General features: G+C 43.2%; 1 protein-coding gene across 5 annotated transcripts in view; it reads right to left on the reverse strand.

The window, feature by feature from the left end:
* Positions 1-26,071, reverse strand: part of TRPA1 (transient receptor potential cation channel subfamily A member 1) — a 202,968-nt gene that overhangs the window by 70,875 nt on the left and 106,022 nt on the right. For all 5 annotated transcript variants that reach the window (XM_077492866.1, XM_077492869.1, XM_077492865.1 and 2 more), the window contains 3 exons: positions 13,357-13,457; positions 13,104-13,273; positions 1,894-2,058 (listed from right to left, as the gene is read on the reverse strand). In XM_077492866.1, the coding sequence (XP_077348992.1) occupies positions 1,894-2,058; positions 13,104-13,273; positions 13,357-13,457 (436 nt within the window). The remainder of the gene's footprint in view (positions 1-1,893; positions 2,059-13,103; positions 13,274-13,356; positions 13,458-26,071) is intronic.

Raw genomic sequence — 26,071 nt, forward strand, 5'->3', positions numbered from 1 at the left:
CTGTGATAGGCGGAACACTCAATTTCCCAGCAGCCTGTGTTCCGCCTATCACGGACATCCTCTCATACTCGTCCGTAGTATGAGAATGAGCGGATGTCCGTGATAGGCGGAACACTGACTGCTGGGAAATTCAGTGTTCCGCCTATCACAGGCGGAGGCGGAGAAGGAGGCGCGGCTTTTGAATTTTAATGTCCGCCGTCTGTCTGCTCGATACGCTGATCGAGCAGTCAGACAGCGGTGACTCGAGTATAAGCCGAGGGGGCACTTTCAGCCTCAAAAAAGAGGCTGAAAATCTCGGCTTATACTCGAGTATATACGGTATGTGGGTACGACTTCCGTATGCGTTTTCTTTGCTGCGTGAGCTCGCAATGACGGGGCGCTTTTGAAATTTTACTTTTTTCTTATTTATTTTACCTATTTTTATTAAATTGTATTTTTTTAAAAAAAAAGAAAGAAATTGATCACTTTTATTGCTGTGACAAGGAATGTAAACATCCCTTGTGAAAGTAATAGGTGGTGACAGGTACTCTTTATGTAGGGATCAGGGGTCTAAAAGACCTCCAATCCCTCCTCTGCACTTCAAAGTATTCAGATCACCAAAAACAGCGATTCTGAATACTGTATATTTTTTTTAATCCGGCGCCATCGGCAGCCGAATAAACCGGAAGTGACGTTGTGACGTTGCTTCCGTGGTTTACATCCAGGAGACTAGAGCGAAGCCATTTTCGGCTTCGTTCCAGTCTGTCACTAGCCACCGGAATCGGCGTATGTTCCTCTGGTATAACAGCCAAATGGCTTTTAGCTGCATCGGTTGTTATACCTGGAAAGCTGATCGCCTGATCTAACCAATGGTACCGGGATGATGCCTGCAGCATATATACGTATACATATAACCCCCAAAAGCCTAGTACGCACTTCTGAGTATGCTCGGCGGGAATGGGTTAAATTAAATTTTTTCCTAGAAATGTCATCATTGCTGCGGCATGTTTTATAACATCACACAGATGTGTCACTTTACAGGCAGACTAAGGCCTCTTTCACACGGGGCGGATCAGTAATGATCCACCCCGTGATGATCCGCTCGCTCAGCGGGGATCACTCCATTGTCCCCGCTGAGCCGGCGGCGGACAGGGCGGTCTCCGCACACTGTGCAGGGACCGCCCTGTCAGCTCTCCGCTTTCCTCTATGGGGATCGGATGAGCACGGACCGTCTGCCCATGTTCATCCGATCCGCTCTGCAGACGGACAGAAAAATAGGATTTTCCTCCGTCTGCAGAATCGGACAGTTGCGGAGGCGGACAATAGCGGGTGTCTGCGGATGCTCATCAGCAGACACCCGCTATCCCATAGGGATGAATGTATGCCCGTATTTCATCCGCAAACGGATGGATGAAATACGGACATACCATCCGCATGTGTGAAAGGGGCCTAAGGGGACTCCCCAGGCACAATATTTAAAGGAATATTTCATTTTCATTGTTTCACTTTAAGCATCATTAAAATCACTGCTCCTTTAAAAACAATTGTTTTAAAACTTTTTTTTTTTGCGTTGATACATGTCCCCTAGGGCAGTACCCAGGTCCCCATACACTTTTCATGGCAATAACTAGCATATAAGCCTTTAAAATTAGGACTTTAGATTTTTCATATTCATGCCCCATAGACTTTAATACGGTTTGCATGTTCGCTAGAACTTTTTTCCTGTTTCAGGTGTTCTGGTGCAAACCGAACCGGGGGGGGGGGGGGGGTGTTTGGACCCTCCCCTACTACTGAGTTTAAACCAAATACAAGTGATGGTTGCTAAGGTGCATTCATGTTCTTTACAGACATGCTAAAAGTGCCCCATTGATACAGAATATATTTGCTGTGTGTTATAGCACATTATTTTGTTACCTTAACATGAGAGCTCCCCTCTTCAGCAGAAGAAAAACTATTCTGTCATGGCCATTTTGTGCTGCCAAATGCAGAGGTGTCATCCCTTTTTCATCTGCGTCATTGAGAAGTCGGGCATCCTGCACAAATCTCAGAAGTCTGTCACAGGTGTTATAGCGGCCGTAGCTGAAATAACGAAAAATATATAGTACTTAATTACAATTAGATCATGTAATAAAATATAACAGGACATAATGAAAATGTACTGTAAACAGTAGCAGTAAAAATACATATGAATGTGTATTTAATTAGTTTGATGAATGCACAGTGAATAATTAAACTTGAAGTGCAAAGCAAACTGCGTTTTTACATTTCAAATAGATATATTTAAATCAGAAAATAGATGTCTACAAAAGAATTGATATGTTTTATAAGTATGTGCTATTTGTCATAAACTAAGGGTCCCATGGACAGACTAGAATGTTTAAATGGGCAAATACGTGGCAAATGACGTTTAATGTTGATAAATGTAAATTTATGAACTTAGGGGCTAAAAATATGCAAGCAGCATACATATTAGGTGGAGTACAACTGGGGTAATCATTGGTGAAGAAGGATCTGGGTGTTCTTGTAGATTGGGGATATGCAATTAGCGGACCTCCAGCTGTTGCAAGACTACAACTCCCATCATGCCTCTGCCTCTGTGTGTCATGCTTGTGGCTGTCAGACTCTTGCTATGCCTCATGGGACTTATCGTTTTTCAACAGCTGGAGGTCCGCTAATTGCATATGACTGTTGTAGATTATAAATGTAATAATAGCATGCAATGCCAAGCTGCGGTTTCCAAAGCAAGCTAAATAATTTATTGTATTAAGAGAGGTATGGAATGCAGAGAGAAAAATCATTTTGCCCCTGTACAAATTATTAGTAAGACCTCATCTGGAATATGCATTTTGATTTTGAGCACCAGTTCTCAAAACGGATATTGGGGAACTGGAGAAGGTGCAGAGAAAAGCAACCAAACTGTTAAGAGGTATGGAGGAGCTCAGCTATGAGGAAAGATTAGAGAAACTGAATCTGTTCTCTATTGGGCAGAGAAGATTAAGAGGGGATATGATCGACATGTATAAATAAATAAGTGGTCCATATAGTGAACTTTGAGTTATTCACTTTAAGGTCATCATATAGGATAAGTGGGCACTCTTTGCAGGTGGAGGAAAGGAGATCTAATCTCCAAAATACACAAAGGCTTCTTTACAGTAAGAGCTGTGAAAATGTGGAACAGACTCCCTCAAGAGCTGGTTCTGGCCAGCTCAGTAGATTGTTTTAAAATAGGCCTGGATTTTTTCCTAAATGCACAAAATATAACTGGATACTAATATTTTAGGTCAATTTGATCCAGGGAATATCCGATTGCCTCTTAATGGATCAGGAAAGTTTTTTTCCCCACTGGAGCAAATTGGATCATGCTTTATTGTTTTTTTTATTTATTTATTTATTTTTTTTTTTTGCCTTCCTCTGGATCAACTGTGGGTATAGGATAGTGTATATGGAAGTTTTCAATTTGTGTGTGGGTTTTTTTTTTTACTCTGTTGGTTGAATTGGATGGACTTGTGTCTTCAACCAGATTAACTATGTAACTATGTAAGAGTGATTAGAAGATACTGCTTCATTAAGCAACAACAAAATTGTGTGTTTTTTCCTTGGCAAATTTTCTGTGTAAAATTGCTATGTTATGACAAAATACATTGAAGTCAATAGGAAAAGATAAATTAAAGTGGTTGTAAACAATTACATATACCCAGTGAAGTCACTGGCTTCAGGTAATACACAGAGATTAAACAGATCCTCCTACATAAGTTTTACCTGTCTATCTGCAGTCTTCTCTGCTCTACATCCATTCAAAGTGCTCAATTTACAGCTTGTCTTGGAGTTCAGAAAAAAAAGTGGGCAGAGACCTGAGGTTATTCTTTGCAGAGCTCAGTGAGGAGAGTTCTGAAAACTGATTGGAGGGAAGAGACACACTCCCATTCACACAGCACTGGGCTTTAAATGGCTCCTGAGGATTTTGAAAGTGCCTTCCTCTATCTTGCACAAGTTGTTATGCAAAAAGATGTCCTTGTTAGCTGGGAACATGGCATTACATATTGAGGAATAGAGAAATCCTAATGCTTTTCCTAATGCTAACTATTATTAGCAGCTTCCTGCCCTGCCACTGTACATATACAGCCAGGCAGAACAAGAGTCTTTCTGGAAGGATATACAGGTATGTCCTCCCAGAAGCACGCCTCGTGTACATCTATATGGGCATGCAGTGACGCGATCTGCAAACGCGTGTCCACTGGACACAGCAAATCACCGATTGGGGTACTGGGTCGCTGTGATTGCCCGTGATACCATGTGATCACTGTGAATGATGATCATATGAACAGTAGTAAACAAGGGCTATTATTCATGACGTCATTGTTAACTACTGTGATCATTGTGATTAGTCCACTGATCCCCTGCTGATTGGAGAAGAGAAGGTATATGACAGGTCCATGATTGCAGAGTGGACACGGACAGAGCCTGCTCCACTCTGTGGGTGGCTGGGAGCCAACGGACCAGCTGTCCATTTACACCCAACTGCCCTCCATCCACCTAGATGGAAGGGGACAGGCCAAATTACACTTTTTGGGGACCAGTGGCATTATTACAGTGATCAGCGAAATCAAAATGCCTGGATAAATATAAAAATTACACTGACAGGGAAGGGGTTAACACTAGGGGGAGATCAAGGGGTTAACTGTGTTCCCTAGGTGTGTTCCCGATCTAGTCATTATTGGCTGGGTAAGGTGACCATGTCTACAAATATTCTGAAAATGCTTCTATTAATAAAGGCAAAAGGAAAAAAAAAACATTACAATATGCCTTTTAATAAAAATTAGTAGATGTCAAACAGTAGTGATGGCTGAACAGTTCGCTCGGCGGTCATTTCGCAGCGAATTTCGGCTGTTCACGGTCCGCCCGATTGGCGTACTATTGCCGCCGTTCGCCCAGCAGACTTCCGTGTTTACTGTGTAAAAGAACTTTGACCTATGATGACACATCCATCATGGGGTACAGGACAGCCAATTGAGACATTACAGCACATGGACACTTGGACATTCCCCCTAACTTATAAATAGACCCGATCCGGCGCCCATTTTACATTCTTTCTTCTGTCACTATAGGGAGAGGTTGCTGTGTGGAGCAGGGAGAGATTGCAGTGACCCAAATCGCTAGCTATTTGGTACACAAAAGTTCTTTTCAGGACTGGTATAGGTGTTAGGAGTAGTTCAGGATATAGGTTTGCTGTGCTAGTGATTGTTGCAGCAGCCTGAGTGTCTTTTGTCAGTTTAGAGAAAGGGACAGGACGGTGTGTGCTGCAGGGACAGTCAGTTTAGGCATTAGCTGTTACTATCAGGTCCACAAAAGTGCTATTCCAGTTATTGTTCCAGTAGCCTCTGTTTTGTCAGTTTATATAGGGACAGGCAGGAAGCTGTGTGTGAGGCAGTGAGGGTCAGTTTAATCAGTAGCTGTTACTATATTAGGTCCACAAAGGTTCTTTTCAGGACTGGTGTCAGTGGTATGGTAATAGGCTTGTACACGTATAATATTCTTTCTTCCAAATATAGAAAGAATATTATACTTGACTGCTGCCCTTCTGCTGCAGTCTGCTAATCAGTCACACACAACCTACTTGTTCCACAAAGGTCCTTATAAGGACTGGTAACCTGGTGTAGGGTGCTATAGTACATAGGGTTGAGTGAGGTACAGTCTGCTATTCTATAAGGACTGGTATAGGTCCACAATACATAGGGTTGAGGTGCACTACTGCTGACCGCTGCCCTATACTGCAGCAGTCCTTTATCAGTATAGGGACTGAGAGTTTTGTCACAGGGTCATTTAAAAAATGACCGGCAGAGGAAGAGGCAGGCCCTTCCGCAGGGGTGGTAGGGGTAGGGCAGGAGCAACAGGCTTGAGCCAAAGTGGGAAGTTGCAGAAGGTGCATTCAATTCATTTAAAGGACGCACCAGACTTGGTTGAGTGGCTCACTCAGCCTTACTCTTCTGCACCCTCCTCATCCTCTCGATTTGCACCCTCTTCTTCACTCTCTGCTATGTGCACCCCCAAAGACACTACCACCAACAACACCACCACCACCACATACCTTCCGCTTGAGTCACAGGAATTATTTTCCGATCCATATCAAGACATTTCTGATGCGCAGTCACTCTTGGTATTGGATCAGGAAGAGGTGGTAGCAACAACCGCTACTCAGCAGTCTGACGACAGTAGCCAGATCAGCCCAAGGAGGAGGTTGGTCCCCGGTGTTGCTGCCTACTCCGAGATCTCTACTTATAGCGGTGGGGAAGGTGACATCGATGATGACGTGTCTAGTGATGTCACGTGAGTGCCCACAAGAGAGGAAGAGGAGGGGAGTTCAGAGAGAGATATGGACCAGCAGATAGGGAGGAGAAGCAGGAATAACTTACATTGCACAGGAGGGCCAAAGCAGACTGCAAATGTATCAGGAGCGAGTCATAGACCATGTACGGTCACATCTGGCGCTCCCAGGACACCGGCACATGGCTCCGCAGTGTGGGCTTTTTTTAACGTGTGCGCTGCTGACAATAGCGTTGCCATCTGCAATCTTTGCAGTCAACGCATTAGTCACGGTAAGCCCAACACTCACCTAGGAACGACCGCCTTAAGAAGGCACATGAGCAGCCATCACCGAGCCCAGTGGGGGCAACGGAACACACAAAGCCACACTCCAGGCTCTCACCGTCCAGCCTCGTCTTCCACTTCTCCTTCTCCTCTCTCCTCACAATTGTCCTCCACTCCACCTTCCATCATGCCAAGCTCACGTTTTTCTGCAAAAAGGCAGGCTTCTGTGGGCCTAATGTTCGAGCGTAAAAAAATGATGACGCCGGATAACCCTCTTGCCCAACGGTTGACGGCTGGCTTGTCAGAACTCATAGCCCACCAACTACTGCCATATAAACTGGTGGACTCAAAGGCCTTTCGCAAATTTGTGGCCATTGGAACACCACAATGGAAGGTCCCAGGAAGGAAGTATTTCTCACAGAAGGGCATACCAAGAGCTATATGGCCATGTTCAGTGGCAAGTGAATGTATCTCTGGCACACAGTGTCAGTGCCAAGATGCATCTGACCATAGACATGTGGTCTAGCAAACACGGGCAGGGAAGGTATATCACTTTTACTGCCCACTGGGTGAACCTTCTGACAGCCGTCAAGCATGTAACCCGTGGCACCCATGTAGATTTGGTTTTACCGCCATGGATTGCATGCAGGCCTGGCCCTTCTTCTCCTCCTCCTCCTACTCCATCCTCCTCCTCTCCTCCTCGGCTGACTCCTCCTTTTCCGCTGCTAGCGTCTCTTCCGCTGCGCCGCCCAAGCTCCCCAGAACCTATTCGACATGCCAGGTGAGACGTTGCCATGCCGTGCTGCATCTGTTGTGCCTGGAAGCCAAGAGCCACACTGGCCCGGCACTCCTTTCAGCTTTGCGTTCACAGGCAGATCAGTGGCTAACACCGCTCAATTTGACTGTTGGTAAAGTGGTGTGCGACAACGGTGCCAATCTGCTTAGCGCATTGAAACAGGGCAAAATCACGCACGTGCCATGCATGGCACGCGTCTTAAACTTGGTCGTGCAGTGATTCGTTGTCAAATACCCTGGGGTCCAGGACATCTTGTGGCAGGCAAGGAAAATCTCGGCCCATTTCAGAAGATCTTACACGGCCATGGCTCGCCTTGCTCACATTCAGCGGCGACACAATCTGCCGGTCAGACGTCTTATTTGCGATTGCCCGACGCAATGGAACTCAACCTTCTATATGCTTGATAGGCTGCTTCAGCAGAAACGTGCAGTTAACGTCTACCTGTATAAAATCTGCTGCAGAACAGGTTCTGGGGAGCTGGGGGTTTTTTCACCGCGCCAGTGGCTGCTCATGCGCGACGAATGCAGACTTCTGCGGCCATTTGAGGAGATCACCAAACTGGTCAGTCGCAGCCATGGCGCCATCAGTGACATGGTAACTTATGCCTTCTTTGTGGAGCGTGCATTGCGTCATTGATCAAGCTGTGGAGGAGCAGGAGCGGGAAGATGAGGAAGTCGCAATGCTGGATGAATTCCCAGGGGGGGCTACTCTATCTGAGACAAGTCAACAACAGGAGTCTGAAGAGGAGTCAGAGGAGGATGGTGCCGGGGCGGATGAGGAGGAGCAAGAAGAGCATGCTTTAAACCTTTCTGGGATCCCTGTTGTTGTGCGTGGATGGGGAGAGGAGAATGAAGAGGATGACATTATCCTGGATGATGAGCAGGAACCAGGCCGCCACACCGCTTCCAGTTTAGTGCAAATGGGGGCCTTCATGCTCCAGTGTTTTAATAGGGACCCCCGTATAAAAAGCATAAGGGTCAAGGACTAGTACTGGGTGGCAACGTACTTTGACCCCCGGTACAAACACAAAATGGCGGAAATGTTACCGCCGTCACAGAGGGCTGGCAGAATGGGGCACTTCCAGGCCTTGCCTCGAGAAATGCTGCATTCTGCTTTTGCGTGCGCTGGCAGAGGAGCAATTCCCACTCCCAGAGAAGAAGTTGCGGGTACCAATCCAACAGCACCTGCAAGAAGAGGCCGGTTTGAAGATGTGTTGGTGACTTCGGATATGAGGTCATTCTTTCAGCCGACCCATCGACAGGTGTCATCCGGATCCAGCATCAGGGAACGCCTAGACCGTCAGGTGTCCGACTACATCGGGTTAACGGTGATGAACCCCTGGACTACTGGGTGGGCAGGCTTGACTTCTGGCCAGAGCTTGCCCAATTTGCAATCGAACTGTTGGCTTGCCCCTTGTCCAGTGTCCTGTCCGAAAGGACGTTCAGCGCAGCAGGGGGGATCGTGACCGATAAGCGTACTCGCCTAGCTCACGACAGTGTTAACTACCTCACATTTCTAAAAATGAATGAGGCATGGATCTCGGAGGAATTCAACACATGTGACCAGTAGACCATGTATATGTCGATAAACTATTTTTTTAATCGAGCACACAGACCTTCTTTCTTCATTTGGCTCACTTCCTTGTCCAAAAAAAGCCCACCGTACTATATGCCCGTACCCTCCTCTTTGAAGAGGTTGAGCGGTGTCATTTTTCTACTGGGGCTGCTTATTATGAGGGGCTCCCACCATCCCTGTGCTGTGCTGACTTCCTCCTGGGCCTGCTTATTATGAGGGGCTCCCACCATCCCTGTGCTGTGCTGACTTCCTCCTGGGGCTGTACCTCTGCTGTGCATATTATGAGGGGCTCCCACCATCTCTGTGCTGTGCTGACTTCCTCCTGGGGCTGCTTATTATGAGGGGCTCCCACCATCCCTGTGCTATGCTGACATCCTCCTGGGGCTGCTTATTATGAGGGGCTCCCACCATCCCTGTGCTATGCTCATTATGAGGGGCTCCCACCATCCCTGTGCTATGCTCATTATGAGGGGCTCCCACCATCCCTGTGCTATGCTCATTATGAGGGGCTCCCACCATCCCTGTGCTATGCTGACTTCCTCCTGGGGCTGTTTACGGTGCAGGTGTCAGTGCTGTATATCACGGTGCTGATGTCAGTACTCTCTATCACGGTGCTGGTGTCAGTGCTGTATATCACGGTGCTGGTGTTAGTGCTTTATGTCACGCTGCTGAAGTCATTGCTCTCTATCACGGTGCTGTTGTCAGATGACTCGATCACGGTGCAGGTGTCATTGCTGTATGTCGCGCTGCTGATGTTAGTGCTCTCTATCACTGTGCTGCTGTCAGTGCTGTATATCACGGTGCTGGTATTAGTGCTTTATGTCACGCTGCTGATGTCAGTGCTCTCTATCACGGTGCTGTTGTCAGATGACTCTATCACGGTGCAGGTGTCATTGCTGTATGTCACACTGCTGATGTCAGTGCTCTCTATCACGGTGCTGCTGTCAGATGACTCTATCACGGTGCAAGTGTCATTGCTGTATGTCACGCTGCTGGTGATCATCTCCTGCACCCTCTTCTTTGCCTACCCTGACCTTCCCTCTCCTCCATTGCCTTCATGCGCTCCACAGTCCTGAATTGTCACAACAATTTCCCATATAAAAAAAGAATACTTGTAGTTGTCGATCCCAGATTCACCTCATACATGTGTTATGTCATTGGTAATGTGGTGGGACTATGTTTGCACAGTTATTAATTATTTTGTGGCTGCAAATTTGACCTGTAGGTTTGCAAAGTTTGCCTCCCATTGAAGTCAATTGGGCCCACCGCGAACGTTCCGGTTTGCGAACTATCGGCCGCGATCGCGGTCCGCGTTCGCGAAACGTCCCGTCGGAAGTTCGTCCATCACTATCAAACAGCATAGTAATAATTGTTTTCTTATGTGTTATGTATTATTTTTATTATTATTAACCACTTAACAACCGCCCATTGTCGATTAACGGCTTCAGGGCGGTTGTTTAACTCTGAGAGGCCGTTAATTAACGGCCTCCCAGAATTCTGCTCTCGCACGCCCCCTGGGGCGCGCACACGAGATCATCCGTGACCGCCATGTCGCGGCCGTTTACCACGTGATCGCTCCGTCAAATGACGGAGTGATCACTTGTAAACAAACCGGCGTCATGTTATGACGCCGGTTCCTCCCTCCCCCTCTCTGTACCGATCGGTACAGCGGAGAGGAAAGAGATCGTGTTAGCAGCGCTGTGGGCTGCATCTGCAGTGCCCACATCGCTGCTCACCAAATTTAACCCCTCAATTCCCTGCCAATACTCTGCAATACCCTGCAATACTCTGCAGTACCCTGCCAATACTCTGCAATACCCTGCAGTACCCCCCATTACTCTGCAATACCCTGCAATACTCTGCAATACCCTGCCATTACTCTGCAGTACCCTGCCAATACTCTGCAGTACCCGCCATTACTCTGCTGTACCCCACCATTACTCTACAGTACCCCCCAATACTCTGCAGTACCCCCAATACTCTGCAGTACCCCCCATTACTCTGCAGTACCCCCCATTACTCTGCAGTACCCCCCAATACTCTGCAGTACCCTGCCATTACTCTGTAATACCTCCCAATACTCTGCAATACCCCCCAATACTCTGCAATACCCCCCAATACTCTGCAATACCTCCCAATACCCCGCCAATACCCTGCCATAAATTGCCATACCCAGCCATACTCGGAGATACCCAGCCATACTCGGTGATACCCAGCCATACCCAGCCATACCCAGCCATAGACGGCCCCCCACCCCTCACCGCCCTCCGGTGCTTCTACCAACTCGCCAGTACGATCAAAGCCAGAATTTTTTTATTTTTATTTCGGGCTTCCCAGCCTAGAGGTGAGATGTGGGGTCATATTGACCCCCAGATTTCACTGTAAAGAGGACCTGTCATCCCATATTTCTATTACAAGGGATGTTTACATTCCTTGTAATAGGAATAAAAGTGATCAAAAATTTATTTTTGGGGAAAAAAATGTCAAACTAAAATAAATAAAGTAGAATGAACAATAAAAAAAAAAAAAAATTTAAAGCGCCCCTGTCCCCATGTGCTCGCATGCAGAAGCGAACGCATATGTAAGCCCCGCCCACATATGAAAACAGTGTTCAAACCACACATGTGAGGTATCGCCGCGAACATTAGAGCAAGAGCAATAATTCTAGCCCTAGACCTCCTCTGCAACTCAAAACATGTAACCAGTAAAAAAAATTTAAAGCGTCGCCTATGGTGATTTTTTAAGTAGCGACGTTTGGCGCCATTCCACGGGCATGTGCAATTTTTAAGAGTGACATGTTCGATATCTATTTACTCAGCATAACTTCATCTTTCACTTTATGCAAAAATTGGGCTAACTTTACTGTTTTTTTTTTTTTTTTTAAGCACAAAACTGTTTTTTCCCCCCAAAAAACGCGTTTGAAAAATTGCTGTGCAAATACCATTTAAAATAAAAATTTGCAACGACCTCCATTGTATTCTCCAGGGTCTTTGCTAAAAAAAAATATATAATGTTTTGGGGTTCTCTCTAATTTTCTAGCAAATAAATGATGATTTTTACATATAGGAGAGAAATGTCAGAATTGTGCTGGGTGCTCCAGAACGCCTGATGGCGCTCCCTGCATTTTGGGCCTCTGTATGTGGCCACACTGTGTAAAAGTCTCACACATCTGGTATCGCCGTACTCGGGAGTAATAGCAGAATGTGTTTTGGGGTGTAATTTGTGGTATGCATATGCTGTGTGTGAGAAATAACCTGATAATATGACAATTTTGTGGAAAAAAAAAAAAGGAAAAAAAATCTTGATTTTGCAAAGAATTGTGGGAAAAAATGACAACTTCAAAAAACTCATCATGCCTCTTACTAAATACATTGGAATGTCTTCTTTCCAAAAAGGGGTCATTTGGGGGGTATTTGTCCTTTTCTGGCATGTTAGGGTCTCAAGAATTGAAATAGGCCGTCAGTCCTTCAGGTGTGATCAATTTTCAGATATTGGCACCATAGCTTGTGGACTCTAACTTTCACAAAGACCAAATAATATCCACCAATTTGTACTTATTTTTACCAAAGATATGTAGTAGTATAAATTTTGGCCAAAATTTATGAAGAAATAATTACTAATCTGCTAAATTTTATAACAGAAACGAAGAAAAATTCATTTTTTCGCAGAATTTTCGGTCTTTTTTCTTTTATAGCACAAAAAATAAAAAACTGAGAGGTGATTAAATACCACCAAAAGAAAGCTCTATTTGTGTGAAAAAAGGACAAAAATGTCATATAGGTCCAGTGTTGCATGACTGAGTAATTGTCATTCAAAATGTGAGAGCACCAAAAGCTGAAAATTGGTCTGGTTATTAAGGGTGTTTAAGTGCCCAGTGGTCAAGTGGTTAAGCTATGAACACACAGTTTGTGGGCCTTTCAATGTTTAATAGTTTAATAGTTCATTTCATCTGCATAACCATTATTTTGGCATGTTTGCACACAAATTCTAAAAGAAAGTATAGGATAACATTCACTTTGATAGTACAATGTTTTAGATTTAAGATTATTGGGCTTGGAGTGTATTAGTGTAAGATGTCTTGAAATCTAACATCTGACTAGTAGTTGCGTTCACTACTACTACCTGTTATTTGACTGTTATTGTTTAGTATACAATATGGTGATCTTACCAAGCAGCAAAATGCAAAGCTGATCTTTTATCCTTGCTCTTAGAATAAAGGGACCCGTTAAGTCCCATTAGGTTGTTCACAGAATTTGGAACTCCATGACGACAGGCGTAATGCAGAGGTGTACAGCCATCTACATCTTCATCTCCAACAAGTAACTTGATGTCTTCTCTCTAGTGGGGCACACACATATATCATTTAGAATGTAAACTTTGCTATATAATTACCGTTCGCATAAACACACAATGTGACATACCTGTAGAATTTCAGCTGTAATGTTTTTTAAGCCTCCAGGCTGTAAAACGATCAGGTGAAGAAAATTTCGGCCATAGCTATCTGTCAGCTGTACATTTGCTCCTACAACAGAAGATGCAAAAGGCAATAATGTTACCATATTTGTAGATTTGTTTTCCACAAAGTCTTTAGAGCTGACAGTTATTTTACATTATTTATTTCCTACTAGTCAAAAAGACAATCAAAGTCTAATTCCTCTCAATCAGCAAAATTACAGATTATTTTATTCACCCCATATACATGTGAACAGAGGCATGTATAATTCACAGAGTGTAATTGTAACTTAGAAATTCAAGACTTATGGCAGATTTTAAAAAAAAATAAACAGAATTGCCAACTTTTCTTATCACTATATTATAGAGTATGTGATTATTAAAGGGAATGTACACATTGGTCAGGATTAAAAATATATTTTTTAGCCAGGTAAATATAAAATATTGCATGTTAATATTCTTTATTCTCCATTTAGGTCAGTAGGTGAGGATTTAGATCTTGCATGTTTTCAAGTTTGTCAAGTTTAAAAAAAGCATATTGTTTACAGAACTCAATAGTGTAAGCTGACATTTATACACAAACACAAGTAAATATGTCAGGACAGTGACTCCTCTGCTCTCTCCCTCTGAATAATTCCATCTGAGGTTTCACTGAGAGACATCGATGTGAAAAGAGATACCTACTGCTGTGTTCTCTCTTTAGAAAACCCATAATGCTTTGAGAATCCTGGGTTACATGGTAAATGTTTATGCAAAAAACAGTTTGTATAGAGAGCTAAAATCATATAGCATTTCAGTTTTAAAACTTAAAATGTGTCTGTGCATGTGTTGCATGAGCTTGCTGCTGCTTTCTGCTGGTGTCAATATATACCTCAAAAAATTCAAAATGTATGGACAAAATGATTCCCTTCAAAGTTTAGAAATCATATTAGTACAATAATTCTGAATTGTAAGGTGAATCCTGCAATAGCTTTTTTACAATCAGTATGCCATTCCTTATAGTACAAAATAGTGAAATACAGACTGACAAACAATAGACAGTGATGGATACCAAACCATGGAAAAATATTTGGTTTGGTATACAGAATTTTTGTGGATATTGGCAATATATTTACCCATCACCTCACATGCATTTTTTGAATAGACAATGATGGATTAACTTTGATTTCAGAGAAACACGTGGGTGACTTTCAAGTAAAAAGACTCAAATAACTGGCAGTTTGTAGAGTCTAGGAGCCAAATCTGAAAGTCCAAAATGAGTTTCTTTGAAAAAGAGACAATTTACTGTCCTCCAGATCTCAGAGGGACTGTGGCCAATGGCCATAGACCCAGTGTCCGTGGGAGTAAACAATGCCTTGGACATGGTAGGCAGTGGGAGTAAAAAAATGACATAGCCCAAGTGGGCAGTAGGAGGAATAGATCCCCATCTTTGATATTATTGGGAGGAATAGTGCCTCATCGTTGGATGTCATTGTGAAAAATAGGGTCCCATTGTTGGTGTCAATGGGAGGAATTATGCCCCACTGTTGGTGTCAGTAGAAGGAATGGTGCCTCAGCTATGGTGTCAGTGGGAGATATAGTATCTCGTATCAATGGGAGAAACAGTGCCCAAAAAGGCTGGATAGAGGCAAGCAAAGGTTCACATCCAGTCCATGTGCCACAGTTTGGAAACCATTGCTTTATGGTAACTTATGTGGCTGCTAGAAAAAAGAGGATTTGTATGACCATATTTTTATGCACAGGCTGCTTGCTTTTATAGAGAGCATGGAGTTCCAAGTTGACTTATTATAATTTTGGAAACTAGTGTACCACAGGAGATGCATTACACTGTGTAGTACAAATCTAGAACATCAGAGGAAATCCTGTTAATTTTATTGAACTGACAAAACGAAATTCATTTTTCTAACTTGCCTGCTAGCTGTGATACTTCTTTATTATGTTATAATAAGATAAGAGAATCCTAGATTGTACACATACACATCTAACCTTAGCCACACCCAATCTACTTCCAACCTACATATACATACTATGTTCAGATTCTTACAATAATTTCAGCGGGTGGCTAGCATTATAGTTTACTTTAGGTATTGGTTGGATAACACATGAGTAACTATCACCTTTTGATTTGAATCAGTGAGTTAGGATTATGAGTTTACGTATGTGTAGAAATACAAATGAGAGCCATTTGTAAATACTGTACTATATCCAGTCTACTCATATATACTGCATTTTATATAAACAGCAGCTTCCTAAATTAGAATGGACTATTTACATTGATTTTATGACAATAAAATAAAGCCATATTGTTCTCATTCATAAAAGAAAGGAACTGAAAACATCATGAATCAAATAGTAAAGACAGCTCTATATTATCAGTCGAAGATGTCTGTACTTCCAGATCATCGTTCAGGACAATGAATGGGGAGAAGTAATCTAACATGACTGAGTCATGTTGACAGTGTCATTTGTGAGACAGGTAAATGGAGAAGTGAGTAGTGAAGCATGCCATATGCTGTTGACAGGATCACCTTGTGACTTCAGATGTATGTACTGTAGATTGTGAATAGTATTATATGAAACATATTTATTGCAAGCTTAAACAGTGAAAGCTTAATCATAACGGTAATCTGTACATTTTCTGTAAAAAAAAAGGCTTTCGTTTTTTTCCATGTACAATATTTCTGTATCTGACACTTGTAATGATTCTTCTACAAAAATTCGGCATTAAAGTGTGTCTAACACCAAGATTTTATCTTGATTTTGGATAGAATAAGGAATTTTTAAAGCCTAAGTGCAGTCAAAATCGCAAGCAGTAAAATCCTCTTGTGCTGATTCCTCTTCTGTTATTGAAATTCTTGCTCCGTCCTGCCCTATTCACCCTCTGCTACCATACTCTTACCGGTGCAGCGGGGGTTAATACAACTATTAACTGTCACAGGCTGTCATTAAAAGAGCCTGACAGCCTGACTATGGCTGCCTTTCCCACCCAGTTCTGCCAGCCATAGAAACCATATTGCAGCATCCATGAATGGAACCCCATTTATGAATGGAGGGGGGTGAATGATTGATAGCTTCACCCTCTCCATTCATTGATCATGTTCGCTTCATAGAAGCTGCAGTACAGCATCTTAATTGGATCAGCCAGGAGGAAAGGATGGGCATAGCCAGGTTCTCTTTATGAAAGCCTGTGACAGTCCATTAGTTGTATTAACCCCCGCTGCACCAAAAGTGTAGAGGGCGAGGGTTTAGGAGGAGGGCAGGACAGAGGAAGATTTTCACTAACAGAAGAGGGACGGGGGTTAGGGGGGCAGAACAGAGGAAGATTTTCACTAACAGAAAAGGGACAGGGGGTTAGGAGGGCAGGACAGAGGAAGATTTTCACTAACAGAAAAGGGATGGGGGGTTAGGAGGGCAGGACAGAGGAAGATTTTCACTAACAGAAAAGGAACGGGGGGTTAGGAGGGCAGGACAGAAGAAGATTTTCACTAACAGCAAAGGGATGGGGGGTTAGGAGGGCAGGACAGAGGAAGATTTTCACTAACAGAAAAGGGACGGGGGGTTAGGAGGGCAGGACAGAGGAAGATTTTTACTAACAGAAGAGGTATCCGCACACAGAACACACCTGTTAGTCAAATTAAATCCAATCCCCCAACTGCAACAAAATATTTTGGCTTTGGGCAGCGTGGCAGTACAAAGAAAGAGTTCCCCTAGCAAAAGAAGAATGGCAGCACAAAAGACACACCCTTATGATTGGTAAGTAATGTCCCGTGTTCTCATTTTTTTTTTGCTTGTGATTTTGGCTTTACTTAGGCTTTAAAACACCTGTCAGGTTTTTAATGCTTTCTGTGATTCCACTGAGTACTGTCATTCTCTCTATTTCCCCTGCTGACCATTGTCACGAGGGCAGACAGTTAGGAGAAATGACAAATATTACAGTTGTCACTGGAATAGGAGGAGGGGGAAACCATCCAATGGGGACACTTGTTTTGATTACAGCTGTCTAAGGGGGGGGATAGTTTTTCTCTAACGTCCTATTGTGTCTCTGGACCAGGAACTGAAGGAGAATCTCCCTAGTGAGACACAGATGGAAAATTAAATACCGACAGGGGTTTTAACCTTTCCCAACTGCATCCAAAACGAAAAACATGTCTTGTATTTACAAATACTTTAGGTTACGTGCATAGAATGGCAATCAGGCCATTGGTCGCTTAACAATTGGTTTAACTGAAGCCCAAAAATGCATGTTTCAGGTGAAAAAATACGAACATGCATCAGGTGAATGTTTGTGCTTATGGATAGTGGAGTGGCAGCACTTGGTAGACACCTGTAAGGGATACTATATGCAGGTATCCAGCAAGTATAACTACATCAGTGGGCTACACCTCAAGGAATCAGGAACCAGACCAAGTATGATTAATTAAAGCTTATTAACATAAATAACACCCTTCAAACATCAACAAACTATAGACTATGTAAAGGCAAAAAATAAATGTGATAGAGTGGCAAACCGAGGACAACAATCCAACTAATGAACGATAAGTACACAATGGAGGGAGCTCACATGAACAGGACAGGTCTGGACCTGGAAACAAAGAGAGCAGAGCAGGATACAGGATCTGGACACTAGGTGCAGGGTACAGGGTAGACCACAAGAAACAGGGCACAGAATCAGGCAGGAACATGGCTTATAGGTAGTAAACTAAAGCACCGATTTTCATCGTGGGGGTGGGGGGGTTTAATTATTAGGTTAAACTGGCTACTGGGAGACATCCACTGGTGGACACTGGAACTGCATTCTTTAACTCCTGGGAACAGCAGTGCCACCAGCAGATGACTCAGGTCCTGACACGAGTCCTGATAACATCCCTGTGTCTGACTTAGCCATGGGGAGAACAATAATGATAGTCCAGGAAACATTCGGCCTAATAAATAAAGTCTAGAGCCCCAAAAATGCTCATACAGTACAAAGAATGTCTGTCATGGTCAAAGAGCATCTACAGATATAGAAATATTATAAATAGCCAGAATGGGCTAACATTCCTCAATGTCTGTCTTTACTTTTAGAATGCATGCAATAAATAATACAACTATAAATATAGCCAATAGAATCATTAGCTCTTTTAGCATTTATAATACCCCACTTTGTTTAAAAAACATCTCTTTGTGAACATAACTTGGAATTCTACTTGGCAGAGTACCACATAGTTTGGTAACATTTCTGATAAATAACATAAGTCCTAAAGCCTGATTACAATGCTGTGAAGACCTTGTTGGAGCAATGGCTAGTAATACAATGTATACAAAAGCCTGCAAAACATTGGTGTCTGACTTCACATTACTTGAATATTGGGCACAGAGGGGTTGATTTTCTAAATTAATGCTGGTGAATGGTGCCTACAGACTATAGTTCACTTTTCTACCTTAGATAGGTGTTTTCCTGGATATCATGGACATTATGGCAAAAGAAAAAGTAGGGGCTACAGTAGCTTTTACCAGATTTTTAGAAACATGCAGGAGGGCATAGCTAGCCCTAGTGTATTCAATACAAACAATATGGAACAAGTATACACTGTTGACCGTGCAGTGTAAACAATAATGTATCCAATGAATTAACAAAAATATACAGTGAATCACACTGAATCAAACAAATCTATCTATTCATGAAGTGTTGTGGAGTTTAAACGTTATGGCATGTTTTTGAGTGTAATGCAGTGAGTTTTGTGTAAATAAAAGTTTGTGACTTGATTACACTATCGGACGCAATCTCTTTCATTTGCATGTGAAGCTCATTATGTGGACGACCAAAGGAATGTGCACCTGTCTTTAACTGGAGTTTAGCGATCTCTATTTCACCCCCATGAAAAGAGGGTCAAAGCGCTTTCAGCCAAAGGGCGAAAGTGTAAGGTATATGCAGCTAGTGAGTGTGAGAACATAAGGGGATTGGATTCACAAACACTGCGGTGTGGTGGAAGAGTGCTCCTGGAAGAAATTATTAATTAATATTATCACCATTCAGGCATGTACTGGCCATAGGGACTTTTGGGAGTTTCCCGGTGGGCCGATGGCTCAGTGGGCCACACTGATGTAAGGGGGCTGGTGATGGGATACTCTGATGTAAGGGGGCTGGCAGGGGCGGACTGACCATTCAGCCACTCGGGCACTGCCCGAGGGCCGGGGCCACTAGGGGACCCCATCAGGGTTGCCAGCCTCAGTAAAACCAAGGACAGTATGTAAAAATCTGTGTGTTTTTTTTAGATCTGTCTCTGAAATATCCCTTGCTGACATCCTTTTGGTCTAAAAATCCTGAGATTATAGCTGCCCCACCTATCCAGTACCTTCTCAGTCCAATAGAAACATGTCTGTGTATAATGTGTGTACATGTATGTGTATACTGTGTGATTGTATACTGTGTGGCCCCGTAATCACTGATTTCCTGGGGGCCCCATAATCTCCTATTGCCCGGGGGCCCCATGAGTTGTCAGTCAGCCCCTGGGGGCTGGTAATGGGACACTCTGATGTAAGGGGCGCTGATGTGACACTCTGATGAAAGGGGGCTGCTGATGGGACACTCTGATGTAAGGTGGTGCTGATGGGACACTCAAAATGTAAGTGGGCCGGTCTGGATGAAGTCCAGGGACAAATTTCTGTCCCAGTCCAGCCCTGTCACCATTTGTGATTCACTGGTCACCATCTAATTTGTTCACTGATATAAACTTTTTCAATTTTTTTTTTTTTTTTTACCCAATTAGGAGACATACACTTTGTATTCATTTACCAAGTTATTGCTATTTTGATATTCACTTATCTTCACAGGGTGTTTACACGTGTAGATAGATTTGTTTGATTCAGTGTGATTCACTGTATATTTTTGTTAATTCATTGGATACATTATTGTTTACACTGTGCGGTCAACAGTATATACTTACTTAGTATTTAGCACCGTTTGTTCCATATTGTTTGTAAGGAATATTGTGCACATTTCTGTTTATTTAGAGTGGCAGCTGGAGATTATAGATTCACTTAGTGTTGAAATCAAGCGCAGTGGGGATACACCAGTGTGAAGGCGATAGTGTATGTATTATTGATTTATGATTTATTCAATGTGTTAAAGCTAAGAGCAGTGATCTTATACAAATTGCAGCAATTCCTGGTAGGCAAGTTACTCTAGGATAAGGATAAAACACATATAGCCTGAGGTTAGCAGTTATGATCTCTGCCCTTCATTCTGCCGCAAGATTGAACTTCGCAGGGTTACATTTCCTAATTAAACTAGGTACTTTTCAAGAGAATTTGCCCCAGAGCTTAGGTGAAATTCTGCTAACTTTTATTATCCAATCATGTGAAAGCAAAAATTATGTTTTTTTTTCCTTGCTGATGGTTGGGTATTCTTAAAGAAAAGAAAAACGTCACCACATTCACTAAGCTCTGGGGTAAATTCCCCTGCAAGGTACAACTTCCCTTGCAGTATACCCACATATTTGCTACCCCGATACAATAGTATCTCTACTACCTATTAATTGTTGTTAACAAAAAAAGGAAATGAGACTGAAGAATTCATACTTTCCAACTTTCTACAGGCAAATGTCAGTTGTTGAGCAAAGAGCATGGGTTATTAATATGAAGAAACAGGATTTTTAAAACCGCTTACCTGTAAACTCCTTTTCTTTGATGTACATCAGGGGACACAGCGCCATAGTAGTTACTATGTGGGTTATAGGGCCACTAATAGGTGATGGACACTGGCACGCCCTAAGACATGAAGTGCACTCCCTATATAACCCCTCCTATTACCGGGAGTACCTCAGTTTTGTAGCCAAGCGATACAAGTGTATACCAAGAAGGGAGGGACCTCTGTGTCCCCTGATGTACATCAAAGAAAATTATTTTACAGGTAAGCTGTTTTAAAAATCCTGTTTTCTTTTCATACATCAGGGGACACAGAGCCATAGTAGTTACTATGTGGGATGTCCCATAGCAATGGCAACTGAAGGGAGGGAGACACAGCAAAAAAGTAGGGTAAAAAAGAGGCTAGAGGACTCATACTGCAACCTGCAATACACTGCACCCGAAGGCAATAGCCTCATGACCTTTAACATTGATTTGATAAAATCTGGTAAATGTATGAACTGAACACCAAGTTGCAGCCTTACAGATCTGAGCTATATAGGCCTGATGATGCACCGCCCAAGAGGCCCTGATCGCCCTGGTTGAGTGTGCTTTAGCATGAAAAGGAGGAATTTTCTTCTTTAAGCCATAAGCTTGAACAATCACTTGACGAATCCATTTGGAAATAGTAGATTTTGATGCTGCCTGTCCCCTTTTTGGACCTTCTGGCAGTACAAACAAAACATCTGTTTTACAAGCCTGAGCGGTCGCCTTTAAGTAGACTCTGATCGCTCTTACTACATCAAGGGAATGTAGTGCCTTCTCTTCCCTAGACTAAGACTCTGGGAAAAAAGAAGGAAGAATAATATCCTGGTTTAAATGAAAACCTGTCACCACTTTTGGTAGGAATTAAGGATGAGGAAGCAAAACTGCCTTATCCTTATGTATGATCAAATATGACTCTTTACAAGATAGAGCCACTAGTTCCGATATTCTTCTAGCAGAAGAAATGTCAACAAAAAAGATTATCTTTCTTGTTAAAAGAACCAAGGGAATCTCCTGCATTGTCGGATTAAATCCTGATAGGACAATCTCTTAGCCTGACCGTCCCAGATTCTTGGGCCAGACGTACTCCAAAATGTTGATAGGCATGGTCCTTTCTGACTTGGACCATCTCCCCTGGACAGAATCCTCTTCCAGGACTGCTCCCCAGCCTAGAAGGCTGGCATCTGTTGTCACCACTTTCCAGGATACTGGCAGAAAAGATTTCCCCTTTTGGAGGTTGCTGGATATCAACAACCAATTTAGGCTCTGATGTACGTCAGGAGCCAAGCGTATTGGAAAATCCAAAGCCTGAATCTTTTTGTTCCAGACCGACAGGATGGTGTTTTGTAGCAGTCTTGAGTGAAACTGCGTGTAAGGGATGGCCTCAAAGGAGGCCACCATTTTCCCTAACAATCTCATGCACAGCCGAATGGAAGGATTTTTCTTTGTTTTGACAAGTGGAATTAGTCCTATAATGGAACTGATTCTTGTGTGGGGTAAGAATACCTTCTTCTGTACGGTATCTATGACCAGCCCCAAGTACTGTAATCTCCTTGATGGTTTTAAGGAGGATTTTTCTAGGTTGAGTATCAAACCCAGAGATTCCAGGTAGTTTACAGCTGTGGTTTAGACCTGAGACTGAATGATCTATTAAAAATAGATCGCCTAAATAGGCTAGGACCATTATGCCTTGAGCCCTTAATCTGGCTAGAGGAGGTGCCAGAATTTTTGAGAACACCCGCGGTGCTGTGGCTAAACCGAATGGCAGGGTCGCAAACGGAAAATTATGATTTTCTATTTCGAAGCATAGAAATTTCTGGTGAGCGGGAAATATTGGCACGTGGAGATATGCATCTTTGATATTGATTGAAGCCCAAAACTCCCCTCCTTGCAGGATGGAAACAACCGATCGGATTGTTTCCATGTGAAAGGATCGGATATTTAAGTGCCGATTCAGATCTTTGAGATCTAGAATGGGTCTTACTTCTCAGTTTGGTTTTGGAACCGTGAAAAGGTTTGAATAAAAACCTGTGCCCTATTCCTCTAAAGGAACCTCTGATATCACCAGCTGGGATAATAGATGATCCAGAGCTAGAAAGAGAGACTTCTTTTTCTCTGGATCCCTGGGAACATTTGAAAATGAGGAGACAGAAATTCTTGGAACTCTAGTTTGTAACCTAGAGAAACTGAAGAAGCCACCCATCTGTCTTGACATTGTTCCTGTCAGATACATATTGCTTTTGGAAAGAAGTTCCAACTTTTTATCTGTTGGATCCTTTAACATTAGCGCATTATCCACTGGACACATGAGACTCTTGTTCACTGAGGCAATTGCAGCATCAATTGTTGGAACCCCCCATTTCTTATAAAAATCCTCTTCCATAGGATAAAGTGTGGAGAATTTTTTGGGAGGATAATATTGTTTATCCAGATGTTCCCATTCAGAATACATAAGCTTTTTTAGCCATGAATGAATAGGAAAAGCAGGTGGGTTCATCAAGAGCCTGCACTGCAGGCAGCATAAAGATTGAACAAACCAATTTAGTAAGAGAGTGCACAAGCAACCTGTCTTGTGATGCTACTCCCTCTATATTAGGCTCCTCAGAAGAGTATATCTTTCAAATCTCTTGGAAGATCTTCCTGATCCTCTGCCCCTGCACCTCAATAAGAGGGCACTAGATGGGGATCTGCTACATTTAGACCCACTATGGAGAGATACCATAGCATCAATCTTTAATCTAGCATCTATCTTCAATCTAGCATCAATCTTCTTTTCCAAATTACAAATGGTAGAAGAGAAAAACATCCTGTGTGATATATACGGGACTGAAGTGTCCAGTGCAGCTGCAACAACAGCCTCCCCTGACAGCTCAATCTGACCAGCCACATCATTCTCAGAGGAGGATGACATTCTTTAGGAAATGGATTTAGTTTGTTGTGAAACCATTGACCCTTTATAACCCTTAGAGGAGTTCCTGGTCCCTCTTCCACTCATAGCCTGAAGCACAAAAGCAGAGGCACTACCAAAAAGAATGTATACTGCTAGGTTATAGTCCAGCGCTATAAGCTGCTATTAATACCTAGCCTGGTAAAGTAATAATGTGTCAAAGGGAAATGCCTGTGTCACCAAACCTGAAGTAAGCAACCTCCTGCTCATGTGTCCCTCCACAGCCAGCAACAGCTACACGCACAGTGTGGCCGGCGTCTGACGACATGAGCCCCGCCCCGTGCTGATTACGCCCCCCAGCTTTAAAAAAAGTGTTTTTCCACGTGAGCGAGACTTCAGGTGCCCTGCAAACAGCTTATATGGAGGCGGGGGGTAAAAAACACCACTGAGCGGCCACGCGGTTTGTTGTTTGTTTTGTGTTTTTTTAATAAAAAAGAATGCTTTTGGCATACAGTTCCCCCGAAGGGGTTAACTTCAACATTGGGGGTGCAGGAGGAGAAACCAGCCCCCCCTTTCTTATCGGAGGATCTGCCTGCTCTGGCCAGAGGAGAAGGAGAAAATGATGGCTTCTGACACAACGCAGTTTCCAACATCAGGCGGTGAGTGCTCAATACAGCCCCCAGCAGTGACACATAGGCATGACAACATTATAAATTTAAATGGAGAAATTCATAAGAAAATCTCCACTTACTTTCCCGCCACAGGGTTATCTGAGATAAACCCAATCTTCACCCTTCACGGTGGGCTCCGAAACCTTCAGGAAACCTTCAGGAACAGGGGAACCTAGAGGTTACCCACAATCCTGGACCTGCAACAGCACCCTGCCAGTAAAAACTTTATGGCCTTACTACCAAAAAGGATCCCAGGGTCCAGCTCTCTAAAAAGAGAAGCATTCGCAAGCAAAACCTAGTTTCTTCAGACACAAGGCCTGGGTACCATTCCTTAGGCCCATTAAAGGACACTCTGAATGGATCTGGTCAGCATGGCTAGCCCCAGCGAGGATTGCTTCCAGTGGAGCTCAGCACAGCACATCTTTACTCGTGACCAACACCTTAGACACTGGTGAAAAAACTGAGGTACTCCCGGTAATGGAAGGGGTTATATAGGGAGTGCACTTCTTGTGTTAGTGCGAGCCAGTGTCCATCACCTATTAGTGGTCCTATAACCCAGATAGTAACTACTATGGCTCTGTGTCCCCTGATGTATGAAAAGAAAGAAATGTAAGGGTGCAATAATAATAACGGCTAAGATAGAGCATGAAAGACACATAGCGGAGAAGAGCAAAAAAATCCTAAGAAATTCTTTAAGTATGTAAACAAGGGAGGACAGACAATATTGGCCCCATAAAGAATGAGCAAGGACATTTGGTTACAAAGGATGGGGAGATGGCGAAGGTATTCAATTTATTCTTCTCCTCAGTCTTCACGAGGGAATCGGGGGGCTTCAGTAACCAAAACTGCAGTGTTTATCCTCATAACACATCACAAGAAGCACCTCCATGGTTAACAGAGGACCTAATTAAAATTAGACTTGGAAAACTTAATATTAATAAATCACTGGGACCAGAAGGCTTGCACCCAAGGGTACGTAGGGAACTCAGTCAAGTAATTGCCAGACCATTGTTCCTAATTTTTACTGACAATCTACTAAGTGGAATGGATTGGAGAAAAGTCAATGCATAGCACCAATATTTAAAAAGGGCCAAAAATACATCCCTGGGAATTACAGACCAGTTAGCCTAACATCAATAGTATGTAAACTCTTGGAGGGGATGATAAGGGACTATATACAAGATTTTAGTAATGAGAACGGTATCATTAGCAGTAATCAGCATTGATTCATGAAGAATCGTTCTTTCCAAACCAATCTATTAACCTTCTATGAGGAGGTGAGTTGCCATCTAGATAAAGGAAGGCCCGTAGACGTGATATGTCTGGATTTTGCAAAAGCATTTGACACAATTCCCCATAAACATTTACTGTACAAAAAAAGGTCCGTTGGCATGGACCATAGGGTGAGTACATGGATTGAAAACTGGCTACAAGGGCGAGTTCAGAGGGTGGTGATAAATGGGGAGTACTCGGAAT

Source organism: Lithobates pipiens, unplaced genomic scaffold (genome assembly GCF_037356315.1).
Source record: "Lithobates pipiens isolate NorthernLeopardFrog02 unplaced genomic scaffold, aLitPip1_a1.2 Scaffold_19, whole genome shotgun sequence".
NCBI classification, from domain to species: domain Eukaryota; kingdom Metazoa; phylum Chordata; class Amphibia; order Anura; family Ranidae; genus Lithobates; species Lithobates pipiens.